This window comes from Myotis davidii, unplaced genomic scaffold (assembly GCF_000327345.1).
Source record: "Myotis davidii unplaced genomic scaffold, ASM32734v1 scaffold684, whole genome shotgun sequence".
NCBI classification, from domain to species: domain Eukaryota; kingdom Metazoa; phylum Chordata; class Mammalia; order Chiroptera; family Vespertilionidae; genus Myotis; species Myotis davidii.
In genome coordinates this window covers 1,855,091-1,868,713 of record NW_006295564.1, presented here as the reverse complement: position 1 = coordinate 1,868,713, position 13,623 = coordinate 1,855,091, and the positions used below count along the sequence as shown (strand labels likewise).

General features: G+C 44.7%; 1 protein-coding gene across 1 annotated transcript in view; it reads left to right on the top strand.

Annotated features, from left to right (window-relative positions):
* KANSL1 (KAT8 regulatory NSL complex subunit 1) overlaps positions 1–12,678 on the top strand; it is a 53,219-nt gene extending 40,541 nt beyond the window's left edge. The window contains exons 6-13 of the mRNA XM_006770264.2: positions 2,855–3,037; positions 3,465–3,653; positions 3,983–4,131; positions 8,307–8,428; positions 9,277–9,334; positions 9,544–9,656; positions 10,329–10,581; positions 10,892–12,678. Of these exons, the coding sequence (XP_006770327.1) occupies positions 2,855–3,037; positions 3,465–3,653; positions 3,983–4,131; positions 8,307–8,428; positions 9,277–9,334; positions 9,544–9,656; positions 10,329–10,581; positions 10,892–11,119 (1,295 nt within the window). The 3' untranslated portion in view covers positions 11,120–12,678. The remainder of the gene's footprint in view (positions 1–2,854; positions 3,038–3,464; positions 3,654–3,982; positions 4,132–8,306; positions 8,429–9,276; positions 9,335–9,543; positions 9,657–10,328; positions 10,582–10,891) is intronic.
* The last annotated feature ends 945 nt before the right edge of the window (positions 12,679–13,623 follow it).

Sequence of the window (13,623 nt, the reverse complement as noted above, 5' to 3'; positions counted from 1 at the left end):
TGGTAAAATTCTTTAAAACTGCAGAACTCCCTTGAAAATATCCTGTACTCCCCAGTTCCTTAGGAATAATTTGAGAAACATCAGCCTTTACCTGAGAATTAAACCTCTCCATTCTCTGAGCCAAAGAATAATCTTATGGTATAGTGGCTAAGAGTATGGGCTCTTACCTGAGTTGAATGTTGATTCTTACTAACTAAACAGTGCAAACCTGAGTTTGAATGTTGATTCTTACTAACTAAACAGTGTAACCTGGGACAGTTAATTCACCTCTCTGAGTCTGGTTTTTTATCTTTAAAAGGAGCATAATGATGATTACATGAGGGGATTGTTAGGAAGATTGAATGGTATATACACACAATGCCAGCCACCTAGTAATGGGTTCAGAAAATGGGTTATTTATTCCTCTTTTCTTGCCCCCACCCAGTCCTAGTTTATATTGAGCACATATGCTACCCTCCCTGGGAGCCAGAATCCCTCATATGTTTAGAAAATATGTTAAGAAGAGTATGTTTGTAATAGTGCTGAAAAAAGAAGGCAGGGCATCAGTGACTAGTTTAGAATGATTTTTTTGAATAATGGAAAACAGGATAACTGTGGGGTAGGAGCTGTTACAGGGAGGTTTTTGCCAACAAAGAAGGACACAAGCAGGGATTAGACCTGGGCATTTGTCTGGGTGCTGAATTTGAATTTGGATATCCACGTTGGATCTTCCCCTCTTGTACCTCTGCTCCATCCGTGCCTATTGCCATCATTCTATCCTGCAGTAGTGGTATGGACTCTGAGGCTAGAACTTTTGAGTATGTCCTGGGTGTTTAATGGTTCCCAGGAGGAATTGGGAGCTAAAAAGAAATGTGCTGGTCTTCAGATTTAAAAGAACCTTGGGAAGCTTTTCAGAACTCTGAAAAAAAACCAAAAAACCACCCACACCTATGTCTATTGTGGTGAAATTTCAGCATATTGAGACTATGAAAAGGAAGATCTGAGTTTCAGGTTGCCACTAGAGGAATCTAGCCAGAACAACAGGGCAAGAAATAGAAATGAAAGGCATATAGATGGAAAAGAAGTGGAACAGCCTCTATTTGTAGATGAAAGACTGTGTATGTAGAAAGACCTAAGGAATCTACAACAATGAAAAGCTATTAGTAATGAGTTTAGCAAGATCACAGGATATAAGATTAGTATATTTTAAAAATTACTGTATTCTTATACTATCAATGAACAATTAATTATAAGTTGAATTTTTTAAGTGCTGTCAAACACAAAATACTTAAGAATAAACTTAACAAAATGTAAATATGATCTATACATTGAGAACTGACAAACATTGCTGAGAGAAAATTAAAGAAAATCTTAAAATATGGAGAGAGATACCATGTTCACGGACTCAAAGACTCAGTACTGATGGCAGTTCTCCCTACATTGACCTATTAGAATCAGTTTAATGCCCCAACAAGCTTTTTTTGTTTGTTTGCTTGTTTTTTCAAAAGCTTAAAAGAGGAGAACAGATCCACCTACGAGTGAGTAAGAATCAGTTTGTCTTGCCGAAACCGGTTTGGCTCAGTGGATAGAGCGTCGGCCTGCGGACTAAAAGGTCCCAGGTTCGATTCCGGTCAAGGGCATGTGCCTGGGTTGCGGGCGCTTCCCCATTGGGGGATGTGCAGGAGGCAGCTGATCGATGTTTCTCTCTCATCGATGTTTCTGACTCTCTCTCTCCCTTCCTCTCTGTTAAAAATATATTAAAAAAAAAAAGAATCAGTTTGTCTTACCTGCACACTGGATGTTAGAATACAATGGAGTAAAGCCTTAAAAGTCTGAGATAAGTCTAAAAAGATTAATTTGCGATGTTGAATATTAACTAATCAGCTAAAAAAAACTAGATAATCTCAAGTTGGGGTGGTGGGGCTCTAGAGGAAAGTGGGGGAATATGGTATAGTTCTTATTTAGGGGGAAAGATGTAGTGCACAATACAGTGCCTGCTACACAGGAGAGAGTGGATATTGAATGGTTATATCCTGACAAATCTATATTGATGGAAGTAGGTTTAAATGTTTTAGTCTCTAGAACAGTGATGGCGAACCTATGACACGCGAACTCATTTTTTTGGTTGATTTTTCTTTGTTAAATGGTATTTAAATATATAAAGTAAATATCAAAAATATAAATCTTTGTTTTACTATGGTTGCAATATCAAAAAATTTCTATATGTGACACAGCATCAGAATTAAGTAAGGTTTTTTCAAAATACACTCTGAGCTCAAAAGGTTCGCCATCACTGCTCTAGAAGAATAGAAACAGGATGTTTGTCAGTCTTTCAAACCAATAAAGTTAAACATCAGAATATGAACAGAAAACTCCATCGATTTAACAAAAGGTGTTTGGGGTGTATTTTGGTTTTGAACTTGAAGAATAAAAAAGACCAAAGTGACTTGCTTGTGAATAGGAGAATGACCTTCGTAAGGTTCAGATAAAGAGATACTCTGTATCAGCAGCAGCCAATGGGTGGTCCATGGTGTGATGTTTCCCTGGCTGGTGTGGCTCAATTGGTTGGGGTATTGTCCTGTGCACCCAAGGGTTTTGGGTTCAACCCCTTGCCCTAGGGCACATGCAGGAAGCAACCAGTCAGTGTGTCTCTTGCACATCCATGTGTCCCCACTCTCCCCCTCTTTTCCACTCTCTAGAAGTCAATGGAAAAAATATTGTGGGGTGAAGATTAAAAACAACAAAAGAATGGTGTGATGTAGATCTTGCCTACTGCGAGAGTCAGAGTTACTGGTGAACTCACCTCACTTCATGAGATAGGAGCCCATAGGCCAGGTGTTTGGACTAACCTTTAGGTGTTTTGTGTTTCTTGCAGATGTTCCCACAAGCCTGCACTTCCAGAGCATGCTGAAATCTCAGTGGCAGAATAAACCTTTTGACAAAATCAAACCTCCCAAAAAATTTTCACTTAAGCACAGAACACCCATGCCAGGCAGTCTGCCAGATCCAACTCGTAAAGACAGGCACAAGTTGGTCAACTCCTTCTTAACAACAGCCAGTAAGTTTTAGAGGACCAGGGAGTCCTCTAGTTATTTTTCTGTTCCTTTTATAGTCTCACGTTACTGGTTTGCTATGGCAATATGTTGGGTTTGGGAATTGACTATACAAAGTCAGCTTATAGTCTACTTCTACTTGTCTTGGATTTTTTTCAGATGGACCCAGAATGCTCAGCGAACAGCCATCAGTGGCACAGCATTGGGTCCATCTGTGAACAGGCTCTCTTCTGTAGCCTGGTGTCACATTTCTCTGGTTGAGGACCCTTTGGGCTCCCTAGCCATTTTGCTATTTGCTAGAAGCATCAGCCCCAGAGGACTGTCCTGCTGCCCCAGGTGTCTATCACTGGCCTAGAGAGAACTCAAGAACTCGGAACTTAAATAAGATTAAGAGAAGGTATTTCACAGCTCTTTTTCTGTTCCCCTCTTCAGAGCTGTCCCATCACCAAACCCGACCTGACAGGACCCACAGGCAGCACTTAGACGATGTGGGGTCTGTGCCTGTGGTGGAGCGAGTGACAGCGCCAAAAGCAGAGCGCTTGCCCAACCCACCACCACTCGTGCATGACCCAAACCACAGCAAAATGAGATTGCGAGACCATTCATCTGAGAGAAGTGAAGGTAGGGCCAGGCCCGGCACCTTTACCTGCATTGCACCTGCTCGGGGCTTTCTGGGGCAGCCTGCGCTTCTCTTAATTGCCCCCAGCTTTGTCCTTCACTCTAGGAAGGCAGAGTAGAGGGACCTTACTGCTTCTAAATGCAGGCCACTTCTTACTGCTGCAGCAACCTCTGCCCAGCCCCTTACCAGTTTGCTTCACCTTTTTATCCTCCAGGCTTAGAAAGCATTTTGCCTTTACTGTGTATTGCTGGAATTCCTAGCCTTTGCTAGGAATTATAAGTAGAGCTGGTAGAGGTAGCCACATATTCTTCTTTTCTGTTGACTTCTGCAGTGTTGAAGCATCACACAGACTTGAGCAGTTCGAGCTACTTGGCAGCCTCTCACCATTCACCGCACAGTCCTTTGGTGCGACAGCTCTCCACCTCATCAGACACCTCTGCATCCACCAGCTCCAGCCCACAGGTTACAGCCAGCACATCTGTAAGTACCTGCATGAAATTGGCCGCACAGCCTTTCTGCAGTTTCAGCTCATTCTAATGTCTCTTTGGGACAGTTTAGAGAGTGAATTATGAAGCCCAGGGCAGTTATGGGGACTCAACTCATTTCAGAGAGGAAGGGAGAGAGGGGTAGAAACATCAGTGATGAGAGAGAATCATTGATTGGCTGCCTCCTGCATGCCCCACACTGGGGATTGAGCCCACAACCCAGGCATGTGCTTTGGACTGGAATCGAACCTGGGACCCTTCAGTCTGCAGGCCAATGCTCTATCCACTGAGCCAAACCAGCTAGGGTGTTATGTGTCTTTTTAAAATCAGAGTGGTGGTATTTGATTTTCAACAGAAAATCAAATTGAGTTGTTTTTCATAATAGAGATGGATCTGTGTTGAGCCATCCATAGAAAGCTTGATGCAGAGAAAAACCCTTAAAGTGGTCTATGACTATTCAAGATCTGTGGGACTAAGTTTCACATAGCACTCAACAGTACCATGGCTCTAACCCTCTTAGTCTAAGAAGTAAGCCAAGAGAAGTGATACCTATAGGTATTAAAGACATTAGATTTCCCAGCTTTTAACTCTACTGGTGAGTGGAGCTACTGTACCAAGAATAAAGACTGATGTTAGGGTGCCTGGAACAGAAGGGAGAAGGCCCATGCTTTTCCGAGGTACAGAGCAGAATTACAGATCCAGCAGGCTACCTTGGCAGTGCTTACTGGTACACTCACAGTGACCTCATAAGTACTGCATTCTATCCAGAAAACTGGTCTCATAGCCATTTCAGACACACATTAGAATTTCGTTATAATATTTAGTTCGTCAAGGTGTGCCTCCTTGAATACATCTACCTGTAGTGGCTTAACTAAGGCTTTCCAAAGTTAAATTAATTGCATAAGCAAGGCAATTTGTGATGGTTATAATTGTGATTCAAACCCAGGCCGCCCGGCTACAGAGCTGGCTCTCTTACATTACATACACAGTGTTGACCACTGGGGCACCCCATGGCAGAGGCACCTTATGCAGGTGCTTTGAAACCCCTTCAGAACTGACATCAAGAAACTTCTAAGCCCACAAAATGTGCTCACTAGGTAACTGTGATCAGGTAGGAATTCACATTGTTCTGTCTTTGCTCTTAATAGTCTCCATGTTCCTTCCTCTTCTTCACCTCCTACATTCCACAAATTTTGTCTAAATAGGTATATGTAGTATCTATCACAAACTTAGCTACCCATCAGCAAAAGGTAGATAACCAAAAGACCAAAGGATTTCAGAGAGAGTTGAATTCTGATAGAAAATCTGAACTCTGAGATTCAGTATTTCTCACCTACCAACCCTCCTGTGTCTGGAGACTGTAAACTTGGGCCTGGATCATTTGACATTTTTACTTATTATTTATTGAGTATAAATTTTGTACATAACCCTGTGTTAATCATTAAGGCTCTTGCTGCCTTTTTTTTTTTTTTCTCTAAGAAGCTGGATTTATTTACTAAAGTGAAAGCCCAGATACTTAAAATAAGGTAGAGAAACTAAAGGACATGGAGAGACATTTAGGGGGGCAGAGAGCAGGAAGAGGTGTGTATGCTAGTGCTTCACAAAAGATTGTGGATGCATCGGAATCAACTCAATTACTTTTAAAAATATCCCTGAAGATTCTGATTTCATAGTCAGAAAGGGGAGTCCGAGAATTTTTTTTTTTTTTTAAGCTCTCCCTCTTCATCTTGCTTCTGATGTGCAACCAGGTTTGGGAACCACTATCCATTCCCATCACCTGCTCTCTCTGATTCTAAACAGGAGAAGAGCAGTTATGTTCAACCAAATTAGTATCTGACACAATGGGGGCGAGTCATTTTAGGGAAAATATATACCTGTTTCTGGCAGCAATTTCACTTTTTTAAAAAATTTATTTTATAGAGAAAGAAACAGCGGTTGGCTGCCTCATGTACGCCCCCTACTAGGGATCAAACCCGAAACCTGGGCATGTGCCTGACTGGGAATTGAACCAGTGGCCTGTTGTATGGGATGACACTCAACCACCTGAGCCGTACCAGCCGAGCTCGCATTCATTCTTTTTTTTTAAATATATTTTATTGTGGGGTTTTTTTGTGTGTTTTTTTACAGAGAGGATGGGAGAGGGATAGACAGTTAGAAACATCGATGAGAGAGAAACATCGATCAGCTGCCTCCTACACACCTCCCACTGGGGATGTGCCCACAACCAAGGTACATGCCCTTGACCGGAATCGAACCTAGGACCTTTCAGTCCATAGGCTGACGCTCTATCCACTGAGCCAAACCGGTTAGGATTCGCATTCATTCTTGATTAAGGTATATGGAAAGCTATCTGTTGGGGTTTCCTTAAGGAACTCTTCTTATAGTAGGACATACAGTTTCAACAAAGGTGTGGCAGTCAATGACAGTCTATTCCAGTGATTTTCAACCAATATGCTGCAAGAATTTTTAAAACATGCAATACCTGACTATGTAGTCCAGGGCACTGACCTCTTTTCCCTTAGATTGTCAAATAAGAAAATGACAACAGCCAACACAACCATATCCATCTGGTGTGACTGAATCAAAATTATACCTTTTGTTGTTGTTGTTACATCAGGAAAAAATATATTCTTGGGTGTGCCACAAAATTTTACTAATTAGTTTACATGTGCCATGAGATAGAAAAGGTTAAAAATCGCTGATTTTTTTCACTTGATAGAATAGGAACTTCAGGTGAGAAAGACATTGTGATAACCTTAAGTCATAGGTAATGCAGCTAAAGTCCTTGCCCAGGAAGCACACTGCCTTTCAACATTCTCTGAGAATGTCCTGAAATGATGGGGTGAGTCAATTATATGTCGCCCTCCAGGAACAGAGTAGAGTGGTTGGTTGTAGGGAACAACCTCTTCCTCATCTTCTTTCACTAACCTCTTCTGGGCCAAGCACACATGGTGGTTTGGGTTTGAATGCAGTCTCTTAGGTGTTTCCAGCTGTATTGTCGCCACGGCAGCACGTTTGTCACCCACTGTTTCCCTCTGGCCCCTCACAGCTCAATTGCCAGTCTCTGTGGCAGGGTGGAGGGTGTTTGCTGTCTGGGCACAAACAGCTAGTGGGCTTTTTCCTCCATCTACCAAGCCCTTTGGCTTTATTCCTTCTTTGATCTCCCAGCTGCTGTAGGTGCCCACCTTCTCATTGGATCCTCATTAGTCTTTCCCAAGAGTTTGATCTTCTCAACTTCCCTTTCCAGGAGTGAGCTATAGAACCCAGTCCTCTTCTTCAGTTTCTCTCCATTCATCTAGAAAGCTCTCAGCTCTTCCCCCAAGAATAATAGCCACAAAGAGGGAAATCACATAGTGGCTGAGCAGATGATGGGTTCAGACTTAGCTGAAGAGTTCAGATCTATAAGAAGGAGGTGATTTCATGACATCCAAGGTTAGATGATCTATTGAGCTGGACCTATTTTGGGGGCATCTTTCAGGATAAGGGAAATCATCTTTATAACCCGAAGAGTCACCACTAGGTTTAAGCATTGCTTTTAGGAGCTACTGTGAGTCTGAGTCATGGGTGGGGATAAAAAGGGGGAGCAGAAAGGATTTAAAGTGGAGAGAGGTGCCTGGCCGGAGTGGCTCAGTTGGTGTTAGGTGTCCTTACCATGCACCAGGAGGGTTGCAGGTGCAATTTCCAGTCAGGGCCCATGCCTGGGTTGCAGACTCGACCCCCGGTAGAGGGCATGAAGGGACAGCTGATTGCTATCTCTATCTCTCTTCCTCTTTGTCTAAAAAAAAAATCAATTTAAAATGTGTATTAAAAATTATTTTAAAGTAAGGGGAAAGGGTAGTAAAGGTGTTTATAGAGGAATAGGAACCACCACTGACTCAAGGCCCCAGAATATCCACCCTGTGAAATTCACAGAAGTCTCTTCACATGAGCCCATGAAGGGGGCGGGGGGACAGTGAGACCTGTGCACAGGAGGTACTTATCAGGACCCACCTAATGTTTCTCCTGAGGGCTTTGTTATGGGAGACCATCTCCTAGAAGCAAGCAGCTGCTGCCCAGCCCCCACCCATGGGACCCAAGTGCCTGTTTATTGGTGATTCTGTTTTAAGTCTCTGGTGTATGCTTTGATGTTTGTAGAATTGTGCTTCTTTCAAACTTACCTTTGTCTTACAGCAGCCAATAAGGAGGAGAAGGGGAGAGAGCTCATTTGACATTAACAACATTGTCATCCCAATGTCTGTTGCTGCAACAACCCGTGTAGAGAAACTGCAATACAAGGAAATCCTTACTCCCAGGTAGAGGACTTAAATAAATCTGCTTCTCTCCTTATTCCTTTTTACTTTGTCTCTCGTCACTGAGCTCTGGGTCCTAGCTTTGAGTTTTGTCTTCTCTTTAAGAGGAAGTTGTGTGTAACAGAAGTGAAATTATTTCTTATTAGTTCTCTCTCATTCCATTATTTAAGTCTAATCCAGTGGTTCTCAACCTTCTGGCCCTTTAAATACAGTTCCTCATGTTGTGACCCAACCATAAAATTATTTTCGTTGCTACTTCATAACTGTAATGTTGCTACTGTTATGAATCGTCATGTAAATATCTGATATGCAGGATGGTCTTAGGCGACCCCTGTAAAGGGTCGTTGGACCACCAAAGGTGTTGCGACCCACAGGTTGAGAACCGCTGGTCTAATCAGCCCTCAGGCCACAAAGTGGTGATAGTCGTTATTTTGTTTTGACACAACAATGTGTTTTAAAATACTGAATTTGTTGTCAGCATCAACGCAGGACTTCACATATGAATCTCTGTTTCTAGCTTTTGTTGTTATATCAGAAGATTGGGTGACCGTGTATATGCGATCCCATGTGGTAGCAATCTGCTGGTGCTAAATAGTGGTGGTCCCTTTAAATAGGTTCCTTTGTTTTTGTCAGTCTCGAACCTGCATTGGGTTTTTGGCCCTTGTGGATATTGAGTGTGGGGCCTCTTTTAGAGGCCTCCAGGGCAAAGGAGGACAAGCTCTATAAGAGGGCAGAGCCTGCCAGCAGAAAGCAGTGTCACTCATAGGTACATGGCTCTCATTCTTGCATGGACATGTTGAACCTGCTCCGGAAACTTGACATCTCACGATTGTCCCTTCTTGGTTTTGCAGCTGGAGGGAGGTTGATTTTCGGTCTCTGAAGGGGAATCCTGACGAAGAGAACGAAGAGGTAATGGCATGGTCATTCTTTCTTAAAGAAGATACACACACGTGGGTGTACACATCCAGACCTGTGGTGTCAAATGCTGCAAGCTCACATTCCTGTTTTGACAGGGAAGAGGCTAGTGTGGGGTGGGGCTGGCTCTAGAATTGACCTACCCATTCTTAAACTCGGCTTTCTGGAAGAAATTGTTAATCATTGAAGCTGCTCTATTGCAGATCGAGGACTTGTCTGATGCAGCCTTCGCCGCCCTGCATGCCAAATGTGAGGAGATGGAGAGGGCTAGGTGGCTGTGGACCACAAGCGTGCCACCCCAGCGGCGGGGCAGCAGGTGATGGGACAGGGAATTTGGGCCGTGTCCATGGAATTGCCACTGCATCTCAATTGCTTTTGCTCTTCATATTCAGCCATTGGCAGTAGCCGAGAATACAGAAGTTCCTTGGTGTTTGTTGCAACCAGTGAGAGTATAAGCAGTCAGACTCTGGTCTCCTGAAAAGCAGGCTGACTGACATTTGGAGGCCTCACCACACACTGTCTTTCCTTTGGACAGTGGAGCATGGTTGTGTGGTCGTGCTCAAAAGAACTGCCCCACCTTATCTCCAGTTACTGTTCACAGTTGCAGAAGCCCTCGGGATTCCTAACTAGAAAGATTGAGATTTTGCTCTTTCCTTTGACTATAATTTTCCGAGTCTGAACTAATTTCCCTTCCCCTGTGAGTTCTAGGCATTGGGCAGGGATCAGGGCTGGCATTGTTCAGCCCTGGCTTTCTTTTGGGATGACAGTTCTAGATGTCATATTGTGTAGCCACCTTTGTACTCGGTGGTGGGAGGACGTGAGGGGATTTGTGATTCCTGGGAAAGAACTGTTGGTGTTAGTCTGCCTTGGCTCCTCTGGTGGGACACTTGCTTTCAAGCCTCTCCAGAACCCTCCTCCCCCACCCCCCAATAATATACTAGAAATTCCCTTTACTCAGGCACTCACATTTGCACTTCTTGGTGTACAGGTCTTACAGGTCATCAGACGGCCGGACAACCCCCCAGCTGGGCAGTGCCAACCCCTCCACCCCCCAACCCCCCTCTCCTGATGTCAGTAGTAGCCACTCTTTGTCGGAGTTCTCCCACGGTCAGTCCCCCAGGAGTCCCATCAGCCCGGAACTACACTCGGCCCCCCTCACCCCTGTGGCACGGGACACTCTACGACACCTAACCAGTGACGACACCCGTTGTTCCACGCCAGAGCTGGGGCTGGACGAGCAGGTAAGGGATGCTGCCTTTGCATGGGTTGGCAGGTGGGGGGTGAGATGGGGAAGGGGCAGCACTGCTGAAGATGGATCTTCATGTCGTGACTCCCTCCCATTGTGAAGGGGAGGAGGGGGGCTGCACTTGAAATTGACCTTCTGAAGGCACAATGGAACTGGCCATGGTTAAAAGGGCGTCCACTCTGTGAGGGGTCTTCCCAAACCACCCAGGAACTCGAGAGAGACTGGTCAGGGACTCTAGTCCACATGTGTTGGGGCAGGAGGCAACTGGTACTGGGTGCTCACCAAGGCAACTTGTCTGTCCACAGTCTGTCCAGCCATGGGAGCGGCGAACCTTCCCCCTGGCGTACAGTCCCCAAGCAGAGTGTGAGGACCAACTGGATGCGCAGGAACGGGCAGCTCGCTGCACTCGGCGCACCTCAGGCAGCAAGACTGGTCGAGAGACAGAGGTGGCACCCACCTCACCTCCCGTTGTCCCCCTCAAGAGTCGGCATCTAGCAGCAACAGTCACAGCTCAGCGTCCAACTCACAGATGAGCGGGAGACGAGAATCTAAAGACTCACTAACTATTGGCATTAAAGCTTCAGAAATCTCTGCGTTTGATATTCAAACATCATATGCCGGAAATTTTCACAGTTTTTAGTGAATTTAAGGAATTTAGATTCTACTTTGTTATTTTTTTTTTCTCATTTTGATTTTTGTTTTGTTTTGGTTTTGGTTTCCATGTTTGTTGTCACACACCTGAGCACTTCCTCCAGCTGGCAAACAGAAGTTCAGGATAAGACCCTGCCGGCCTGGTCCTGGCACATCCTCTGCACTGTTGAATCACTGGACTTAGCGGCGTTTGATGACCACCTCTCCCTCGCACCTGTGGGCAGGGTGGAACAGCCAAGTGGGCAGAGGGAATGGAAAGCTCCAGCTCAGTATTGCCACCTTAGGTTAGGGTGGGAGAACAGCTCACTCTGGGCTCTTACGCCTCCCCACTCCTCCGCTCCCCACCCACCTGTGGCTTGGCTCAGCTCCAGCCCTCCTGGCTGGGTCTCCCTTGGCCATCTGTGCTGGAGCACCCGCGCCAGAGCCTCAGCTGTAACTGCCAGCTAGAATGGCTTCCCCTGTCACCCAGATCTCGGAGACGGATGTGGGGTTTCCTCTGCATTTGGTCATCTCTGTATTGACTCCTTAACTGCAGTTAACTTGGCTGTGGCTGCTCAGGTCCCCATCCTGCCCCTTTGTGCTCTCTTGTCTGCTCCCCATGCCATATACATACCTACGCACACCAGTTCTTCCACTGGGACTTTTCTACCCTCTCCTGTTCCATGAAGCTAGAGTTAGGACTACTTGACCTCTATTCCCACCTCTGCAAACCAGGGGTCTGGGAAGTGAGCAGCCATTTCTTCTATGTAATTCAGTTTTCTCCGGCTGAGTCATTCAGTCGTTTCCTTCCCCCTCCAGTTCCCTGTCAGTGTCAGTCGGCCCTTCCTCTTTTAAGTTTCCCTTTCCTGTGGAACATTGTCTGGTCCCAGCTGTGGTTCCCATCTCTCCCCCGTGATCACTCCCTGGTTGTTACCCTTGTGCCTGTCTCATGTATGATCACATTACCAAAAGGGGCAATAAGGACTTTTTTTTTTTTTTGCCATTTTGTAATCATATAAAAATAGTAAGCAAACTGCTTAATGGTTGGGGTTTTTTCACAATTTTCAACATTAGTGATTCTTTTTGATTCTGTTTGCAAGTTAAAGGGTTTGTCATTGTTTCTTTAAAAAAAACAATAATGCACCATATCCCTATGCATAAAGTGCTTCTTCTATTTATAAGGTTGAAAATTCTGAATAACCCTTTTAGCATTGTAAAAAAAACAAAAAAACAAAAACAAAAATGGAAAAAAAAACCTTGTATTTTGTAAATATTTTCTTTTTTTCTGCTTTGAGCTGTGTATTGGCAGCGAAACATGTAGCTGTCTTTGTTCTATAGAAATGCTTTTCTTCAGAGAAGCTGATCTTTGTTAATGTCTTGATTCTGTTCGCAAAGCACAGACTAGTGCTTAAAAAAAAAAAGGAAGGAAAAAATGAAAAAAATAATAAAAAAAGTTACAGAACTTTGTGTGCTGGGCCTTTTTTGCCACTTGGACATGGTATTGCTGCACAGTTCTCTGGTGTCCTGACTTGCTGTGGACTTTGAGACGTCTCTGTTCTGTCGTATGGGCACCTCGCGGGGTCCTCTTATCATCACCAGAAAGCGGGTGGGAGCCAGTGAGAACATACACTTTGTATGGAGCCTGAGCTGCTTACCTGCTGCCTGAGATTACAGTACCTTTGAGGAGGCCAGGTGCTTGATTTTCTTTCTATAAAGATGAGTAAGTGGGTGGGCCTGTTCTTTATTTTTTTTTTCCTTTTCATGGCAGTCAAGTTGAAACCGCCAATGAGCTGCCTATCCTGGTCGGGGAAGCAGCAGTTGGCGAGGTCACGTTTGTGGCCGCCCTGTTGCTGCTCCTCTAGTTACAGTTGCGATCTCTACTTCAGCTTCTGTCTGCAGTGGCTAAGGAAAAGCTGAGCAAAGTCATATTTTGAAACTTGGAAAATCTAAGGGCTCCACGTTAAGACCTTGAACTGATTACTGAGGAACAAAAGATGATGGTTCGTTTTGTTGTTTCTCCTTGTGACATTGCGAGGGCTTGGCTGGTATCCCTGTTGTGATTTAGCAGACCTGTGCCCCAGCACTGCTCCCGGGGGAGGAAGGCTGCTCTGTAAGCCTGCAGGAGAGCTAAGCCATTCCTTCAGCTGATTGGCTGGTGTTCTGCTTCAGCCCCAGGTCTCGAGGCTCATTTCCAGGGAGAAGAAAACATCTCATATACCAACCCCAGTCTTTTCAGGGTTGAAATCACTAGAATGGGGCAGGCCCAAGGGTATTGACCAGGACCTTTCTGAGCACCAGAATGAGACAGTCGGTCTGAAAATGAAAAGGTTGAGAACTCTTCTTTCACCTTCTGGGCCCTAGAGAGAGTTGGTAAACCCTCATGGCCCGGTTTTAACAATTGTCTTTC